The 20,503-nt window shown below is 43.4% G+C and overlaps 1 protein-coding gene across 1 annotated transcript in view; it reads right to left on the reverse strand.

The window, feature by feature from the left end:
• Nucleotides 1-20,503, reverse strand: part of Gpld1 (glycosylphosphatidylinositol specific phospholipase D1) — a 46,805-nt gene extending 26,302 nt beyond the window's left edge. Inside the window, exons 1-9 of the mRNA XM_050142397.1 lie at nucleotides 20,248-20,503; nucleotides 19,552-19,795; nucleotides 15,426-15,481; nucleotides 10,574-10,652; nucleotides 7,229-7,326; nucleotides 6,681-6,791; nucleotides 4,751-4,799; nucleotides 3,711-3,765; nucleotides 25-132 (exon numbers count right to left, since the gene is read on the reverse strand). Of these exons, the coding sequence (XP_049998354.1) occupies nucleotides 25-132; nucleotides 3,711-3,765; nucleotides 4,751-4,799; nucleotides 6,681-6,791; nucleotides 7,229-7,326; nucleotides 10,574-10,652; nucleotides 15,426-15,481; nucleotides 19,552-19,648 (653 nt within the window). The 5' untranslated portion in view covers nucleotides 19,649-19,795; nucleotides 20,248-20,503. The remainder of the gene's footprint in view (nucleotides 1-24; nucleotides 133-3,710; nucleotides 3,766-4,750; nucleotides 4,800-6,680; nucleotides 6,792-7,228; nucleotides 7,327-10,573; nucleotides 10,653-15,425; nucleotides 15,482-19,551; nucleotides 19,796-20,247) is intronic.

Consider the following 20,503-nt stretch of genomic DNA (forward strand, 5'->3'; position numbering starts at 1 on the left):
AACTTCCCTCCGGCTCACACTTACATCTCCAAGAACTGAAGATATGTGCAGTCGACGATGACGTTCTCAGTAATGACTTTGCGACCATAGAGATTTTCATAAATTCTCAGTAGATCTTTGATGGGCACATACCTGGAAAATGCATTAAAATGAAAGAAAGATTCTTAGGTTCAGAAATTGAAGGTAATAGTAACAATTGTAGAAACTCCTCAAGTTCCAGTGTCCCGTGATTGACTGTATATATCAGAGAGTTGACAGTCTTTACCAGCCTTGGTAATTTAACTCTGCCAATGACACTTGCTGAGTAATACCATTATATTCCCATTTTACATAAAAGGAAACCGAGTCACGAGGACAGTAAATAGTTTTCTCAGTGATGCAGAACAAAAAACTGGTCCCTTAGCCAAATATTTATGAAAAGACATTTAAATACCAGAAATTACCAAGTATAAAGAGTGCTTGATTTTGTGAATTCAGAGGGGGTGTGTATGTGTGTGTGTGTATTTTGGCTTTTGAAAGTGTCTTACTTTGTAACCAAGCCTGGACTAGAACTCACTATATATCCCAGGTTGTCCTCAAACTTCTGAGAGTTGGACTCAGGCAAGAGCACCAGATCTGGCTTCTCACTTAATGTGATCACCTTAAATGCACAGGAGGAAGCAACAGAGCTCTAGGCCCAGCCTTTGGCTCACAGGCATTAATTATTTTAGTTGAAAGGACAGCAGTATCTTAAAATAAGCCTTATATAGTCATTTTTATCTCAATTTCAAAATAAAGAAGAGTACAACAACCAATAAAATCCAATTTTTATAATAAGATAAAACAAACAAAAACAAAAATGAAAGAAAAGGGAGATTTAAAAATTGATTTATGTGTGTTTACAAGAAAGGAGGGATTAAGAAGCCCATTTTTTAGCTTTTAAGAGCACCTAGGACCGCCTCAATAAAAATGACTTAACAGGCAAAAGAAAATAACAAAAATATTTGTTTTGATGAATCACTAAGCTAGTAAGGAAGTAAAAATTAAATAATTCCAAAGTCCAAACCCAACTAAAAAGTAGAACCTTTGAAAGGCAAGCAAGGAAAGCCAGTTTTACTTTGTCAGCATCTACTGAACCCTGGAAACTACAGGGAGGGAAGAAGGGAGATGACCACAGATTTGGAGCCATCCACTGGAGCATGTTCAACCTGTTAGGAACCACACTCCTAAAGAAAACTGCCCTAGCAGCCATCAACTGTCAATGACTCCTCAGCTAGGAGTGGGGCTCATGAGTCCCTCCTCCCTCTTCCCTCCTCCCTCCTCCAGACTGGAATGCTGACTGGCTTGATCTGTACAGGCAACCTCAGACACTATGGGTCCATGAGTCTATCATCCTGAGTGGTCCTCCCATAGATCCTGTGAATCCATAGAGTCTGTGAGTCCATTTGTCCTGAGAGGTCCTCCCATGGATGCTGTGAGCCCATGAGTCCATTCATCCTGAGCAGTCCTCCCACAAATGCTATGGGTCTGTGAGTCCATTATTCCTGAGTGGTCCTCCCACAGATTCTGTGAGTCCGTGAGTCCATTAGTCCTGAGTGGTCCTCCCACAGACCATTCGTCCTGAGCAGTCCTCCCTAACCTCTGGCTCTTACAATCTTTCCACTCCACCTTCTGATGCATCTTGGAGTCGGGTGATACAAATGTCCCATGTACAGCTAGTCCTTCCACAGGCCCTTACTCTCTATACTTTGACCAGCTGTGAGTTTGTGTGTTAACCTTCATCCACTGCTTAAAGCTGCTTCTCTGATGAGGACAGAGCTATACTGTAGAATCAATAACCTTTCATCAAACTCCCAACAAGTTTTTCCCAAAACACATCATCCTGATGCTAAGTTTTGTCTGAAAGAGCAAAGACAAAGATCTTTGAAGAAGAAAGATGGTTTGAATGAAAATGGCCCCCATAGGCTCATATACTTGAGTGTCTGGCTTCTAGTTGTAGGGCAAAAGTCCACACCACGCCCAGTGTCTATCTGCTGTTCTGTCTCTCTGCTTCTGTCTGTCTCCATCTGTCTGTGTCTCTCTGTGTGTGTGTATCTCTCTGTCTCTGTGTGTCTCTGTCTCTGTCTTTCTCTGTTTCTACATCTTATCTACTGCTTGTGGATAAGATGCAAGCTCTCAGCTCCGACTCCAGCACCATGCCTACCCTCCGCTACACTCCCTGCCATGGTGGTCATGGACTCTGATACTGTAAGCAAGCCCCCCATTAAATACTTTCTTTTATAAGTTAGCTTGACCATGGTGTCTCCTCACAGCAATTCACTGTGATCACTAAGACAGAAGACAAACAGGAAACTCTGCCCTTACAGAAGCAGACATACAGCAAAGCCGTGGGACAGGAAGAATCAGTGTTCCTAAGGACAGTCACAAGACCAGGAGAGGAGAAAGAAAAGCACACAGACAGTGCTGAGGAGCAGTGAGAAAGAGTAGACTATGGGAACACTCAACCATCTCTGTGGAAAAAATCAGAATAAGTTTATACTTCATCTTATACAAAAATTCCCTGATAAATTAAATGTAAACATCTGTATGCTCTTCCAGGAGACCCAGGTTTGGTTCCCAGCACCCACACCACACAACTACAACCTCAGGTTCCAGGGGATCCAGTTCTCTTATGGTCTCCAAAAACACCTGCATGTATGTGTTACACATATAGGCAAGCAGACACACACATAAATAAAAACAAATATTTTTAAAACCACAAATGTTTTAGGAGAGTACTCTCACGCCTTTTAGGCATGCAGTCAACTGTGGTGGATGAACAAGGTCCATGTGTCAGGGCACACCCTGTGTGTGAAAATACATACTACAAACTGCACAAAGATAACTTAGGAAATAATTTAAGCAAATGATGAGAAATGAGAAGCTATATATTCAAAACACTAGTAAAAAAAAAAACTAACAAAAATCAGAGCTAGTAGCACAGGCCGATAACCTAGGCTGCTCAAGAGGCAGAGGCAGGAGGTCACCAGGTTAAAGTCTGCCTAGGCTACAGGTGAGTTCAAGGCTAACCTGAGAGACTCAGTTAGACCCTCTCTCAACTTTTAAAAAGTGTAAAAAAGAAAATAGAAGCCAACGACTGTAGTGGCATTTCATTTATATTTTAATAAATAAAGCTTGCCTGAAGATCGGAAAAGTAAACCAGCCTCACAGGCCAGCTTTACAGACCTGGCGACAACAACACACACCTTTAATCCCAGTATCCAAAATAACACATATCTTTTATCCCAGTAGCCAAACTAGGTTGCCATAGAAACCAGGGAGTAGTGATGTACTCCCTTAATCCCAGAACTAGAGAGGATTATAAAACGGGAAGAGACAGCTCTCAGTCAGTCTCATTCTGAGGTTTCCTGGAGGAAGCATCGCCATTTTCAGACTGAGGTCAAGGTAAGAGCCTTCAGGTTCTGACCTTCAGGTTCAACTCCAATTTCTGTCTCTGAGTTTTTATTAATCATGCTACAAAGGACTTCGCTCGCAATAAAGAGGCTGCCTAGCATTCAGAAGGCTCTGGGTTCAATACCTAGAAACAAGAGTTATTTTATTTATATTTCTAATAAATAAAATCATAAAAATGACAAAAAAAGACAAACTAATGGGGAAAAAACAAACACAGCAAGAACCCAAGACACAAATGTCATTTTGGCATCCCATAATTAAAAGAACATTGGTCTTACCAGCGTCGTGAGAGGTAATTAAAATTAAATTCAAACTGGCTCAACACATCTCCTCCTACGGCAAGAGAAACATATTTACAATCTGTGGGCTAATGACAAGACACTTCTTACACATTCCCACAAACACATTCCCACAAACAGACCTTTCCCAGTCACTCTTCCTCTAACAGTTACTCTTCCTCTGTTTTAGATATGTCCTGAAGAAAAAACTAACTTTAAAAAAAAACTTAACTAATGAAATGTAGAAATGAATTAAGAATCACTTGTATAATAAGACAATTCTATTTTCTATATGTTTGTTTGTTTTAACAGGGTCTCACTGTGTAGCCCTGCCTTGCCTGGTTCTCACTGTGTGCTTAATGTTGACCTTCAACTTGCAGTAATCCTCCTGTCTCAGCCTTCCAAGAGCTTAGGGGCGTGTGCCGCAATACCCAGCTTTGAATTTATTTTACTTTAAGGAAAGATAGACCATAGAGGTCCTTTTAAATAAATATTAACTTGTATATTTAAAGAGAATTGCTACAGGACAAAAGATGGAGTTTATCAGTTCAAAGCTAAAGTACAGCTGACTAGGACTAATCTAGCCAGTGGAGTTTAATTCAACACATTAGTGAAATTTCCTTAGTAAAATTATACATCAACAACCAAACACATATTTTTAAACAAAATATATATTAGCACACCAATTTAGAAATGCATCTCTGTGTTAAACGAGCTGTGATATATTCTAAATGAACTTCAGCATTCCAATTAGAAAAATACTTTACAACGTATAAGGTTGTCAGGATGGCTCGATAGGTAGAGGCCCTTGCTTGCTCTATAAGCCTAGTGACCTGAGTTCTATTCCTAGAACCCACGGAAAGGTGGATGGAACAACTCCACAAAGTGGCCCTTTGGCCTGCACACGTGCACATTGTGGCTCAGCGGACACACACATACATCGTGCACATGCGAGCACACATGCTCTCTCACACACACATGCATCCCACGAATAAATAAAGAAAAGTAATTGGCATATGAGGAAAGCGAGGAAACAGTACCAAAGTCACCAGCTGAATGAGCCTCAGAATAGGAGTCATGAAAATCAATCTGAGGAACAAAGAGAAGCACATGATGAATGTCACAGACTGTGACCTAGAATATCACCCCAAGTCGGACCAGCTGAGGGGAGGTGACAGCCTGACCCAGGGGACTGCAGGAGTGTATCTTGGTGGACTCAGTCTTCACACTAACATTTTCCTTGTTGCCTGTGTTGGCCTTTGAGTTTGGCAACAAGATGACTGCAGACGATTGTACCACCCTTGGGTGGACAATGTCTCCAGTGGAGTCCAAGATTATAGGTCCAAGAGACTGGAATTAAAAGCGACTAAAGTGGGTGGAGGAGGGTAAGGAGGGACAAATCTGAGCAAGGTACATTAATATATATATACACATATATATATGAACTTGTCATAATGAAACTCATTATCTTATATGCTAACTTACAATAAAATGAAAAAAAAAAACAGGCTGGAGTGATGGTTCAATGGTTGAGAGCACTTCCAGAGGACCCACGTTTGACCCCCAACAACCACATGGTGGCTCACAACTGTCTGTGACTTCAGATGCACAGGAACCCAACTACCTCTTCAGATCTCAGCAGGCATTGAATATACATGGTGCCCAGACACACAATATGCAGGCAAAACACCCATCCACATAAAATAAAGTTTAAAATATTCATTTAAAAATGTCAAAAGTCAAATAAAACAACTAAGAGTAGAGCGTTTCAGCTAAACTATCAGGAGAAACTGCAATTCTGAACAGAGCCAAGTGGCAGCTATTCCCCTCCTTGTGTAGACACAGCCTCAAAGACACTGCAGAGACACCTCTGTCCCTGTTTGCAGCACAGTAATCCTCTTTGTTTTGTGGATGAGTCTTCAGAGGTGGGAACAATGAAAAGAAGAGAGTGGAGAACTTGAGGGAACAGGATGACCAAGATGGGGGAAGGACAGAAAAGGAGAGCAAGGAAGAGATATCCTGATTGAGGGAGACCTTATGGGGGCTAGCAAGAAACCTGGCACTAGGGAAATTCCCAGGAATCCACAAGGATGACTCCAGCTAAGACCCTAAGCAACAGTAAAGAGGGTGCCTGAACTGCCCTTCCCCTATAATCAGATGGCTTACTACATTAATTGTCATCATAGAACCTTCATCCAGCAACTGATAGAAACAGATGCAGAGATTCACAGCTAGAACTGGGCCGAGCCCAGTCGAAGAGGGGGAGGAGGAGTGATAATATGAGCAAAGGGCTCAAGACCATGACAGTGTTACCCACAGAAACAGCTGACCTGAGCTAGTGGGAGCTCGCTGACGCCAGGCCGACAGTGGGGGAACCTACATAGGTCCAAACTAGGCCCTCTGAATGTGGGTGACAGTTGTATGGCAGGGACAGTCTGTGTAGCCACTGGCAATGGGACCAGGATTTATCCCTAGTCCTTGAACTGGCTTTTTGGAGCCCATTCTTTTTGGAGGGATACCTTGCTCACCCTAGATATAGGGAGGAGGATCTTGACAAAGTGATGTGTCAGACTTTGTTGACTCCCCATGGGAAGCCTTACCCTCTCTAAGGAGTGGATGGGGAGTGGGGTGGGGGAGAAGGTGGAGGGAGCAGGAGGAGGGAAAGGGAACTGGGATTGGAATGTAAAATGAGAAAAGATTGTTTTTTAAAAAGTGAATAAAAAAAGAAAAAGACAAAATTCTGACAAGAAGCCACTTGGAATATGGAAGGCTTATTTCCACAGGATGTGTGAATATCCTAAAGTGCTCCTTTTCTTTAGAGTAATCCAGTCTTGTTTGTAGAGCTGGGGATCAAACCCAGGGCTTTGCGTGCTAAGCAAGCATTCTACCTCTGAGCACCCCGCAACCCGCCTGAGTCCACTTTGATCTGGGTGTGATGACGGTAGTGCCCTCGTGGCCATATACACTCACGGCTCCCATTGTCCTGAGGAATCCTTGTTCAATACCCAGGCTGTGCCAGCTGACATCAGCAACCATGTGCGAGGTGATTCCAAATAAGAAAGCTACCAACTTCTCTGTGTCCTGACAAAAAAAAAAAAAAAAAAAGAAAAAAAAGAAATTCAAGTCTTAGGTGTTTGGCTATATCAAGTCCCTGAAAGGCCTTTACAAACATGAACTGATTCCTATTATTGAGACTTAATAAGGAATCAGAAGCAGATGAACTATATAGCTTCTAGTTACAGGAAAGCACATGGGATTTTCTGAAATGCTGTGTGGTGTCTTGGAAGAGTTTCAGATTCATTGGCTTGGGAGCAAAATGACCAAGTGACAACCTCTGAACTTTTCTTTGGTAACTTTAGTTAAGTATTGACGAGGCACTCGCTGTGTCCCCATTAGTGTGCACGGCACTGCAGGTCACGTGATAGTTAGCTATCCCAGGCTGGGGATCAGAGATGCCAGGTGGAGCGAATCCAACAGTGCTTGTCAGTGCAGGGGTGAGCGGAAGAGGGCACACCCACCTTCTCCCAGGGCAGAGGGTAGTTCTCCCGAATGTAATGAATGCTGGCATTGAGAAATGGAGTCCAGTGAGTCCTCTCAGATACATCGTGGTATTTTCCTGACAAAACAAAAAAGTGGAGCCTAAAAAGTTGAGAGTCTCCTCAAGTTCCCCATGACCACCCATTGGATTACTGGATCTCTTCACTTTCCCTCCAATATTTTTTCCCTCTGTTCTTCCTCCCAGGACACCTCGTGAGCAGACAGGCCAGGAGAGTCACTCAGAGGATACTTCCACAAGGATGTACCCATATTCCAACATCTCATTCCCTTTACTCTCTTTTAATCTATTTTTTATTATTGTTGTTGTTATATTTGTGTGTCTGTTTGTGTATACATGCACACTATATCACAGCCCTCATATAGACATTAGAGAATTATTTCCAAGAGTCACTTTTCTCCTTCCGCAATGTGGTCATCAGACCTGGAAGCATATGGTGGTATATTATTTGTATTTTAATAAATAAGGTTTGCCCAAAGATCAGGGGGGCGGGGGGGGGGGTCAAAGCAGCCATGCTAGCAAGCACCTCTGCCCACTGAGCCATCTCACACACACCCTCCCCAGTTATTCAGTGGAAGTTACTTTTCTCTGCCGTATATTGGTCCTAATCTTTATATCACATAGGAAAGTATAAGCTGACTTACGAAAACATGGAGAGCCAAGCATGGTGACAATACACTTGCAAGCCCGACACTCAGAAGGCAGAGGCAGACAGAGGAGGGTCAGAAGTTCAAGGTCATTTTCAGTTACGCGGTGAGTTTGAGGCCATAACTGGGCTACATAAGACTCTATCATGGAAAAAAAAAAAGGAAGAGAGGGAAGGAAAGATAAATGATTGATAGGTAGGTAGGTATATGATACATAGATACATAGATGATAGATAGATAGATAGATAGATAGATAGATAGACAGACGATAGGTTTGATGGCCTTGTCCACACTTTTCAGAACCATGTTTGTGTGTTTTGTCCATCTTGAAGGCCAGTACGCATTGAATACTGCTTCTTAAATTTAGTGATCAAAATATCCTTTTCTCTTTCTCATGTGTAATCTTTCAAGGGACTGTCAGAAAAATCAAGGGACAATGGCACTCCCTGAACGCTACTTAAGAAATGCCAAGTGAGAAACAGTAGGTTAAAAATAAGAGCTACGACCCACAGGCAAAAATAAAGGAATTGCAGAATGACAGACTGAGAGGATGTGAAAGTCTGAATGTAATTGGTCCCCATTTTCTAACAGGGAGTGGCACTATTAGGAGGTGTGGCTTTGCTGGCATGGGTATGGCCTTGTTAGAGGAAGTGTGTCACTGTTGGGGCAGCCTTTGTGGTTTCCTATGCTCAGGATACCGCCCAGTGTCTCAGTTGACTTCCTGTTGCCTACAAGTCATAAGACTCTCAGTTACACCTGCCTGCACTCCGCCATGCTCCCAGTCATGGTAATGGACCGAACCTCTGAAACTGTAAGCGAGCAATGAAATGTTTTCATTTATAAGGGTTGCTGTGATCATAGTGTCTCTTCACAACAATAAAAATCCTAACTAAGACAGAGGAAAACAGAAAGAAGTATTTGTAAATACAAGAAATGCCAAGCTTAGCGGTCTGGAATCCTGAGTACAGAGACAGTAGCACCTTAGCATTTCACGATGTTAAATTGAGGGCGGTCCTTACAGGCGTCTTACAGGAAAGCGAACACCACGATGAGATAAGAGTGAAAACCCCATGCAGACTGAATTAATCAACCTGGACCAGACTTTGGGGAGTCTAATAACAGGTGATTTAATCCCTATGTATTTAAGCCCAGCACAATTTGTTAAAAAAAAAAAAAAGTGTCCTGGTGTAACACTATCCCTCTTGCACAAGGAAGCATAATTATATTGAAACTCAACTCAGAGTACACGTCGTTTTCTCCAAGAAGATGGGTTCTATAGCTAGCTAGCTACATTAGCTTAAGGGCCTAAGGGTCTGACTTGGTCTTGGTCATACAGATAGTATAGAGGTCATTTGGGCTATTAGCTACCTCTGGTCCTGATTGTGGAGGCTTAGAAGAGCCTCTGACTATAAGAATCATTTAGATAACTAGCCAACTCCAGTTTTGGTTATAAGAACTTAATATGGCCTGGCCCAACAGAAAACACAAATGACTAGGCTGTTAATCATTTCCAATTCTCAGCTTTCTGGATGGAAGAACAGGTTTTTCATCTTTTCAACTGAAAAGACAATCCCGTGTGCTTAACATTTCTGGTTTCTCTGGAGATCTGTGGGCTCAAACACTTTTGTGCTAGGCTCCCGACTAAATGCCACCCCTAGATTGTTGAGAAATGGGATTTAAAACAATAGATAATCCTGAGGCACCAGAAATGGTTTCCATGGTGATCTGATAGCCCAATGAAGTAGATCCCTACCAACTTCCACCAGGCAGGGTAACTCCAACAGTACCTGTTTCAGCCAGTTTCTTTGTGCCCTGGCTTGGTTTGGTTGGGTTGGGTTGGGTTGGGATTGGCAATGGACAGAATGAATTAGGAGATGAGAGAAAAGGAGGAGATGGAAAGTCTGATCATTTACATTCTCAGTTCCTCTGCTGTAGGGTCGAAATGGGCTGGCTATGACCCTTAGCTACAAACTCCACTCCTGTCAAGTGACCCTCTCCAGGAAGATCTCCCACCAGGAAGCAGTAACCACGCCCCTGCACTATCTATGGTGACTCCTTACACTGTCCAAGCCTCAAATTCCCCTCAATGTACTCAGCGAGCTTAGATCCTCACAGCACTGGCCAGTGATCTCGCTAATACCAAGAACAGCCCAGGGAGAGGGTTACTGTAGAGCAGACACAGAAGTGAAACTGTAGATAACCTTTGGAAAGCTGCACGCTGACAGACACAGAGGGACTGCCACTGGGCACCAAAGCAGGCAGAGACATCTAGACCAGGCATCACCACAAAGGGAAAGTTCCAGAATGTCCATGCCCAAGCAGAGATGTCACTGATGAACAATCATTTCACAAATGTGTGTTTATATATAAAGTTGTATTTCATTTTCATTTATGTACATGCATTTGTCTGTGTCTGATGTACATGTGGGTGCAGGTACCTGTAGAGGCCAGATAAAGGTGTCAGATCCCTTAGAGCCCAAGTTACAGGTAGTTATGAGCCACCTAACATGGGTGCTGAGAACCAAAACCCCATCTTCTGCAAGAGCAAAGTATGCTTTTAACCACTGGGTCATCTCCCCAGCCCATGGAATATACATATTTTAAAGTCAATCCTGTTAACCGGTAAATGTGGCGTCATTCCTCTGAAAACCCTCCCTTACCTCGTTTGCAGATGCTAGGGTAAAAGGCATCAGGAAACACCGCCCCAGCCTGGTATGCATCCTGGTGTTCTAAAAGCAACTGAGGAACAAGAGAACGCAGAAATTAGAGGGAGGAAGCCGGGCGGTGGTGGCGCACGCCTTTAATCCCAGCGCTCGGGAGGCAGAGGCAGGCGGATCTCTGTGAGTTCGAGACCAGCCTGGTCTACAGAGCTAGTTCCAGGACAGGCTCCAAAACCACAGAGAAACCCTGTCTCGAAAAACCAAAAAAAAAAAAAAAAAAAGAAAGAAAGAAAGAAATTAGAGGGAGGAGCCAGCAGACTGGGAGAAGTCAGCCCCGGGCCTTTCTAGCTATGAGAGACTAGAACTACACTGGATATGGGCGGAATGAAGAAAAAGGGTGGACAGGAGTGATTAAAATGTTAAAAACCCATGTATATTTCACCAGAATGCAGTACATATCATATATAACCTCAGGGCCTTTCCTGCATAACAGTTTAGGAAGTAGCAAAAACTGCCTGTTTAAATTTTACTGTCTTTCATTTTCTTTCGTTTCTCTTATGGGGTTGGTTTTATGACTTAAGGTCTCCTGTAGTCCAACCGGCCTGAAATTGCAACGTAGCCAAAGATGACCTCGATCTCCTAAGCCTCTTGCCTTCACCTCCAGAGTGCTGGGGTTACAGGCTATACAACTATCATACCTGGCCTTCCCTAAAACTATTCAGCTGCTCCAAAATTGGTTTAGGACAAGACTTTCAATAATCTACAGTGAAATAAGAAAAATATAGATACAAACACACACATACACACACCTGCACGCATACACATATGCCAAGTGGTTGATGATACCCACCTTTAACCCTAATACTTGGGAGGTAGAGGCAGGTGGATCTCTGCAAGTTTGAGGCTAGCCTGGGCTACAGGGTGAGTTCCAGGACAGCCAGGGCTACCCTGCCTGGAAAAAACAACATTATATGTATGTATGTGTGTGTGTGTGTGTGTGTGTGTGTGTGTGTGTGAGTGATTTAACAACAAACTGCTGCCTGCATGAAAAAGGTTCTATCCCATAGGCTTTAGTTCATTTTTCCTCCCTCCCTCCCTCCCTTTCTTCCTTCCTTTTTTCCCTATGCATTAGAGAGTTACAAAAATATTCTTGCCCTTTGAAAACAATGAGAGTGGATAGCAGAGTTTTCTCTAGATTGTCTTTGTTGAACTGCTCACTCAGTTCTGTTGACTCTTATGGGGGGGCAAGCTCAGCCCAGAGGTCAAGAAACGGAGACTGAGTCTCCAGAGTGCTTGGCATGACCCCAGATCTGCCATAGAGCCCTCCTGCTTCTCCCACTAGCCTGGAAGCCTGCATGTTTTCTGCAGCAGAGATGCAGAGGCTCCTGGTGGAGCAGCAGCAGCCGGTTAGTTGCTCACAGGCAGAGCACGGGACATCAGGTTGGCCGGGAGCTTGGGCTGAGGTTGCAAGGCCCTGTAACTAGTGCTCAAGATGGATCTGCATTTTCCAAACAAGACTGTGTTGAAATCTGTTGAATCTCAGTGAGCCAGCAGGACAGTAGCTATGGCAAAAGGCACACAGGCAGTTTTCAGAACCACCGTTTTGCATGTTGTTCCCAGAGGCCTTTCTAGATGTTTCTAGACATCACTGGAGCTGTTCCTCTGACTCTCACACAGGTGTGACAGCCAGTTCCTTAGTTCCTGGTCTTTAATCCCTTTCTGGCTAAGCTAGATCAAGGGGTTTCTGCAAAGGGACAGTAAAGGACACAATCCACAGTTAAGTTTGGAGGTATAATTGTTTTGTTTTTCTTTTTTAAAAATTTATTTATTTATTTAGTGTGTGTGTGCATGCATTCACCTGTGTGGATGAATGTGTGCTACAGCACACATGTGGAGGTCAGAGGGCAGCTTCCAGGAGCAAGTTCCCTCCATTCCCATGGTCTAGAGCTCAAACCCCTGGTCATTAGCCTTGGTACAGAGTACCTCTACCCACTGAGACATCTCACCAACTAGATGACTGGCCTTCTGTCACTTAAAAATCATAGGTAACAAGTTTTAGAGACAGTTAAGTGGTTAAAGGCTCTGGCTGCTGTTCCAAAGACCAGAGTTCAATTTCCAGTACTCCCATCAGGAAGATCACAGTTGCCTGTAACTCCAGCTCCAAGAGATCTGACACCCTCTTATGGCCTCCACAGGCACATGTTCACATATGGCATACACACACACACACACACACACACACACACACACACACGAGCGCATGTAGGCATGCATGCACATACACATATAACATAAATTTTCAAAAAGCATAAAATGCAGCTCTGTTTTAGGAGCTTGATGTTTAGGAGCTTTCTGACACATCAAGGGAAAGGTAACCATTACAATAAACCATTATCAGGCATAGGCTATTACAGATGAGGTCATAGAAAAGTTTTGACTCTCAGGAAATACATTGAACCTTATTAATAAGTTAATGGCTAAAAGGCCAGGTTAAACCTAGAGTGAAGTACCCTTTTGTGAGGCAGGGTCACTCACAACCTAGGCTTGCTTTGAAAGCGCTATGCAGTCAAGGGAGATCTTGAACTGACCCTTCTGCCTCAACTTCCCACTTCCGGGAATGGCAGGTGTTCACTACCCTGCCCAGCCCAACTTTGTTTACCTACCAAACTGGCAAGGGAGAAAAGAACAAAAAGTAAACCATAAAAGCAAAACCTCTATCAAATCTGAATATTTATCAAAATTTTCCAGTAAAATAGAAGAAAGACTAAGGCTGGTTTTGTGAACAATGAAGTAGACATCCATGAATGTGGTTTTTGCTCGTGCCTCCTGCCACATGCCTTCCTCCCAAAGTGGAATGTAAAAAATTTCCTTGCCCCCCAGAAGCTCCCAGAAACTTGAACTTAAAGGTGTCTACATTTCGGCCTGAGTCTGGCCCTAAAGAAATGCTCGCCTTATCCTGTCTGATAAGGAAGTATAGTTGAGCAACCTGAGCATCGATTGCTGGGCTTCTCCACCAGAGCCGGGAATGTTAAATCAGACTCCTTGACGACGCTGTCCAGCTTCCGCCCCTGCGATGACACCTCCATAAAATTCCAGAGGACAGCTGGGCTCAAGGAAGCCTGAAGGACTCATAACAATAGCTTATCCTGAGCCAGCGAGATAGCATGCACCTCCTCTCAAAACACACACAAGATAGATAAATCAACAGAATAAACAAAACTTATTTAAGGATCTCATTATGGAACTAGGAGGTGGGACAGCCCCAGCTCAATGGGGAGGACGCATTCTGAGTTCTTCTGAATCCAAGCTGGTGTTTGAACTTGCCGCAAGCTGTGAGAGCCAAAATTACATTTTAAGTTTTAATTAATATGCCTTGGAGATCCAAGAAACAAAAAGGTGCCTCTGATCTGCAAGCCCCTTACCCAAGGACAGATGGTCCCTGACATACTGAAAGCTATTGTTTAGGGGAGATAATGACCCACATGTTTCTCACTCCCCAAAACAAGTTTGTTAGACCCATCTGCACCGAATGTGCTTGATCATATATAGACAGGACGTTCACAGGAAGGAAATAAGTCAAGATGGACACTTGTCCCTGATTGGATGTAGGCTGGAGGTACAGCAGGATTTATGCTTGTCTCTGATTGGACCTGAAGGGAAACACTTAAGCTGCTACAAAACTTGATTCGGGACCATCCCCCCACCCCCACTCTGGGAATCCAGAGATGGACCTGACCAGTATTTAATTAAAGCTTGCTCCAGATTTGGCTTTCAGCTGTGGTGGTGGTCTTATTCTCAGTCCGTGGGATTAACAATGCCTGGCTTTCCACCTGCCTTTCTCTTTACATTTAGTTATGTGTGCATGTGTGCCATAGGCCATATGTAGAGGTCAGAGAGCAACGTTCAGAAGGAGGTTTTTCCTTCCACTGTCTGGATTCTAGGATCAGACTCAGGCTGGCAGGCTCAGCAGCAAGCACCTTCACCTGCAGAGCCATCTCCTCAGACCAGTGGTCTGAGTTAGTTCTGATGTCACAAGAGATTGCCAACCACTGTTACCAGTGTCAGTCTTTTAGACTCGTCTTTGCCGTAGAATGTTATGTATTACCATCATTATTATTATTCAACTAGAAGTAGTGCATAGGGACACAATGGGTTAAACTCACTTTAGGATGGGCACAGGTGACCCATCATATAGTCCTATAGGTGAAAGGAGACCCAGAAATAGCACGCTTCTTCATAAAGATCTCTGGCTTCTGAGTTCAAGCTGAGGCCACAACTCTTATCTAGAACATGCATGGCCCTGGGTTCAATTTCCAGCAATATATTCTTGCCACACACACCCCACAGAGAGGAGAGAGAGAGAGAGAGACTTCCTGCTCCTCCTGATGATAAAGATGTGGACAACATATAGTGATTAAAAAGTAGAAAATGAATGAGTGGGTTTCTCTCAAGTGTGACCTCTCTTTATAAGAAAAAAATTATATAAAAAATATTTCAAGGACCAGGGATGTAGCTCACTAGTAAAGCTATTGCCTAGCATGCACAAGACCCTGGATTCTATACCAATTATCACAAAAAGCAAAGAAACATGTTTTTAAATTATAAATTATATTACCTACATATTTAAATTTTAAATATTAATATATAGTATATTAAAATGTTTAAAATTGATAGACATATTTATTTGTATACATAGTGACTGAGTGGCACTGGAGGAGATGTGTGCCTTTTAACCACAACATTAGCTTTATAAAGACATAAGGAAAACTCTTAGGATTAAAGATGTTTAGACTTTTGTTTGACACCCACAAAGGAAAATGTGTGTACAGTCAACAGAAATCCAGCGCCCTACCTCTTTGTAGTTAATGTGTCCATTTTGAAGCTGAAGAAACTCCAGAGCCCTGTGTCCTGAAAGAAATGAATATCATATGAGCTAAGTTCAACTGTACTTACCAGAGCTCGTTTTTAAAAGATTTCTTTTAAATTGGGGGGGGGGGTATGGTTTTACACACCTGAGTGCAGTTACCCATGGAAGCTAGAAGAGGGCATAGGATCCCCTGGAGCTGGAGTTATACACAGTTGTGAGCCCCCCAGCATGGAGGCTTAGAAGTGAGCTTGGGTCCTGTGCAAGAGCAAGAAGCACTTTCACCTGACAAACCACCTCTCTAGCTCCATAGAGAGCAGTTTTGAGGAAAACAGAATTTTAGAGTTGCAAACTATAGAGAGAACTGGAAACAAAAAGTAAGTTTGTACTCCCTTGAGGTTTTCTTTACACATAACTGTTTTGTTTGTTTGTTTGTCTGTCTGTCTGTCTGTTTGAGACAGGGCCTCTCTGTGCAGCCCTAACAGTCATGGAACTCTGTAGACCACACTGGCCTTGAGTTCTCAGAGATCCACCTGCCTGCTTCCAAGTGCTAGGATTAAAAGCATCCTTCTCCATGCCTGACTAAAGTATAATTGTTTCAAAAATATTTATATCATCAGAATACAAATCAAATTTATATGGGAATTTAAAATTTCTGCTTAATTAACTATGACCTTGGACAAGTTACCCAACATTGTAGGCCTCAGTTTCCTCTGTGTGAAATGAGAACAAAATGCTACCTTACAGGTTGGCTGAGGGAACCACAGAAAGCGCATACTGAGTGAGGACAGTCGCAGCCATTTGGGAGGAACTGGGGAGACAGAAACTCTTATGGTATTTGCCTCAGAACTGAGGAAATAAATATAAACACAAAATACAAGAAAAGCTCAAAGCATGCCTGACCCCCAAGTGTATTTCATGATTGAAATACTTTGAAAGGACAAGGTTACCACAGAAAACTGCCTAGTCCACTACCCACTCCCCCACACCCACACACACACACATAAAGAGATTCAAACTGAATCTTACCATCAGTGGAAGGGCTGACATTCCTGGGAACACACGCAATGGCAATGGCAACACCTAAATTACATTCACTTTTTAAAAGATTTATTTTTATGTGTATGGAGTTCTGCCTGCATACATGTCTATGCACCACATGCATCTGGTGCCTTCATAGGCCAGAAGAGGGTGATGGATCCCTAGAGTGTAGAGAGTAATTAGAGCTCATATGGGCGCTAACAAAGCAAACCCAGGTCCTCTGAAAAGGCAATCAGTTTTCTTAATTGCTGAGCCATCGCTCCAGCCCTGAATCACATTCATTTTTTTTAATTCACATGTCAATTTAAAAAACAAAACCACTCCTCTACTGTATTCATTGATACCCTAACAGTCAAGTCATAAAGCATACAAATAATATGGATGTAAGATTCCAGTGTTTCCCAACACAAACCACTGAACAAGGATAATTCTAATAACAGATTGACATAAATGCCAATCTTCCACTCAGGCCTCACATAAAAAAAGAAAACGAACTAGCTATATCATCTAAGTTGTTGGTAAATATAAGGTGAAATTTCAATTGCCTTTTATATGAAAAATCTTAGAATCTGTGCAGGTTCTATTTCATGTATGTCTGTAGACATCAATCATTTTTTGAAAAAGGGTTTCACCTTGTAACCCAAGCTGGCCTGGAACTCACAATGATCCTCCTGCCTCTGCCTCTCCATTGCTGGAACTACAAGTATAAATCACTACCTGACTGGATATGTTTACCCATTAGGACCTACCTGTCCATTGTCCATTGGGCACCAACACAGAAAATCCAAGGTTTTTTTTTTTGTTTGTTTGTTTGTTTTACTCCAGGATTTAAATAGTCATTTTCATTTACCTGTGCACCTTTAGAGCGCCTGTCACTTTAGAGTTGGAAGAGCCTTCAGAATTCAGGAGTTTGCCCCCTCCCAGGCTTGTGGGACACTCTGCCACCAAGGGCTGCTCAGAACCACACATCCAGTTTACAGCAGGACTGTCTAATAGCTGAGATCTGTGTCCTGTCCCGTTGTTCCCGACTCCCTTTCAGGAGTGGTGTTTGATAGAAAGAAGATCAGGCTCATTGTCACGACACAAGTGAGCCTGAAATGGTATCTCCATTTCTTCATCTGCAAGCACAGCCCTCTGTGTCTCTTTACACTGGGAACTGCGATCTCAGGGTCCTGCCTGCCATGGCTCAGAATCTGCATCTACTTTGCACTGGTAAATTTTCCTGTCATAGCTGTAACCTTGTCCCTCTTTGTAGCTGATAGAGGTGACATATGTATGAAATAATATCATCTTTATTGAAATAAAAGAAAGCCCAGAACATTAAATCTACCTTAAATTAGTTTTAAAATTGCTGTAGAATGCACTCCTACTTTGCTCATATTATGAATTACCTTACACTTTCCACATGTTAAAAAATTTCACAAATACATTTCATAAGATCCAGATCCGTTTGTTAGGAGAGACCCGAACACATGCTTAGGATGGTAGCTATGTAATGTGATGAGTATTTCATTATTGGTTTATCAACATATCAGATCTCATACCTTAAATATATACAGTTTATTTTTGGTCAATTATACCTTAGCAAAGCTAGAAAAAGGGAAGTCGGAAAAAGCCCTCCTGTTTTCACTTATTCAAATCCACTCTGTCCTGGTCTGATTCTATTGCTGAAATAAACACCATGGCCAAAAGCGACTTGAGGAGGAAAGATTTTATTGGCTTGCGTACCCCAATCAGGGGAAAATCAGGGCAGAAACACAAATCAGGAGCCCGCAGGCAGGAACTGAAGCAGAGACCATGGAGGATCAGTGCTTACTGGCTTGCTGGCTCCTAGCTTGCTTGGCCTGCTTTGTTTATATACCCAGACATCTCTGGCCCTCAGTGAACTGAACCTTCCCAACAATCAGGAATCAGGAAAATGTCCCACAGACTTTTCGTCAAGTCTAATCTGATGGAGGCAATTCCTCAGTTGAAATTCCCTCTTCCCAGAACTGTCTAGGTGACAATAACTAACCAGAATTAGATAACGAGTAGATGCCAGATAACCACCTCTGTCCCCAAGGCCAGGCACACTTTAGCACGTGGCCCTCTCCTGCAGAGCTCCCAATGCTAAGCTGGTCTCCTGTAATATTAGCCACCACTCAGCTTCGCCAGTTGCCATAACTCCCCCGGAGCCAAGCACCTTAAGGCCAATGGGTAGCACTTAACCCATAGGAAATAATTTAGGTCAGTGATGGAAATTGGGGTGACCTTAAAGCTCAAATGATGTGTCATACACATAAGAGCCATAAACAGCCACTTGACTCAGAGACCCATTCCCATGGCCACACATGGCCTTCACATCTGCCTGGAAATGCCTGTATAAATGCAACAAAAATAATCTCACACTCCTGTCACAGGCGTCCACCTTCCTTCTCTCCTGAGACTTTCTTCAGTTCCTTACTGTCCCCTGCCAGGAACACCCAGGGGCCAAACATAAAGGGCCTCAGCTCTCTCTCCTCCCTATCCCTCCATAAACCCACCTGCCATTTCCCAGCCCTGAACACTTCCAATCTTGTCTCTGTCTTCTCTTCCTTCTCCACTGTCCAGGCCACTTCCCACAGCAGGGAGGGTTGTGTCAATATGAGAAATAGATTTCCAATCTCTTTCTTAAGCTTACTGATAGATTCCTGTCCTTTTAACACATAAAGAGGGATAGAGAGATAACTCAGGTGTTAATAATGTTCTTGATGAGGACATAATTTGGCCACCAGCACCCATGTTGGGTAGCTCATAACTGCCTATAACTCCAGCTCCAGAGGGATCTGATGCCTCCGACTCCCAAAGTCACTTGCACTCACGTGCACACACCTACACACAAAAAATTAAAACTAATAATCTTGAAAAACTAGCACAAAGGGACAGGAATGGTGTAGAGCACCCATAAGCCCAGCACTCAAGAGAGGTGGGACAAACACCTCAACTTTGAGACTAGCATGTTCTACGTAGTGAGCTCCAAGTCAGTCAGAGCTACATCAGAAGATCCTGTCTCTAAAACAGAAAGACAGATAGACAAATAAGGCCCAGTACTTACCTATTTCTACATGTGTTGAGAGGCCACAGGTTGAAATTCTAGAGCAGAAACAAGACAGCAGGAGCAGCAGGCCGGACCACAGCTTGCCAGCAGACATGTTGTCATCTCTCCCCAGCTGCCCTGCTAATGTGGGGACAATCCAGGCTGTAGCCAAACTGTGACTCCAAGCTGCAGGCACAGACTCGGTGTGTTCCCTCTGCACAGGTTACCGACACAGGAAACTGGGCCTCGTTTCAAAATAGCACTGTTTTCCAATAAAATCAACAGATCAACCACTGTTTAGCTTTTCCAGAACAGCAAACAGACGCCTGAGATGGGAGAGAAAGCAATCTGCTGGGATCAACAGAGCCTCTTTACCATCCCAGCCACCAGATTTCCCCTCCACACGCAACTGGCACGGCAACCCAAACTCGCCTTCAAGTTGTTTTCTAAACAAGATACTTGCCCATGCTGGTTGATGGCCACTCCATTAGACTGCCTCCTCCTCCATGGGCAGCATCTTGGGCATCCTCTGCTCACACTTAACAGAGTTTCCTCATCCTCCCAAGCCCCAAGTGCATGCTGGGAAAGCTTTTATGGTGATCACCTAGAACCGGCTTCTCTTTTTGTATTTGGCAACAGATACTGACACTTCTCTGTGTTGCACAACCCCAGCCACTCCTGGCCTTCTACTCCGGCTCTTCCAACAGGACTTACCTGAGATGTGTTGCAAGGAAGGATTCCTGCAGCCCAAAGATACTGACTGCACCTGGGAGGTGGAGGCAGGAAGCTGATTAGGGTGAAGAGACAAGGGTCTGAACAATGCTGGGCTCAGAATATACTCATCACGAAGCAGCAACAGGCAGAGCAAGGGACGCAATTCGGGTCATTCATGGACATAAACGACGCTGATCTTAACTTGCAGACGATGTATTATATGTGCTGGAAGCAGGGAGTGCTCCCAAAGGACTGG

The sequence above is a fragment of the Alexandromys fortis genome, unplaced genomic scaffold, assembly GCF_014885135.2.
Source record: "Alexandromys fortis isolate MF-2015 unplaced genomic scaffold, M_Fortis_MF-2015_v1.1 scaffold_5, whole genome shotgun sequence".
Classification (NCBI taxonomy): domain Eukaryota; kingdom Metazoa; phylum Chordata; class Mammalia; order Rodentia; family Cricetidae; genus Alexandromys; species Alexandromys fortis.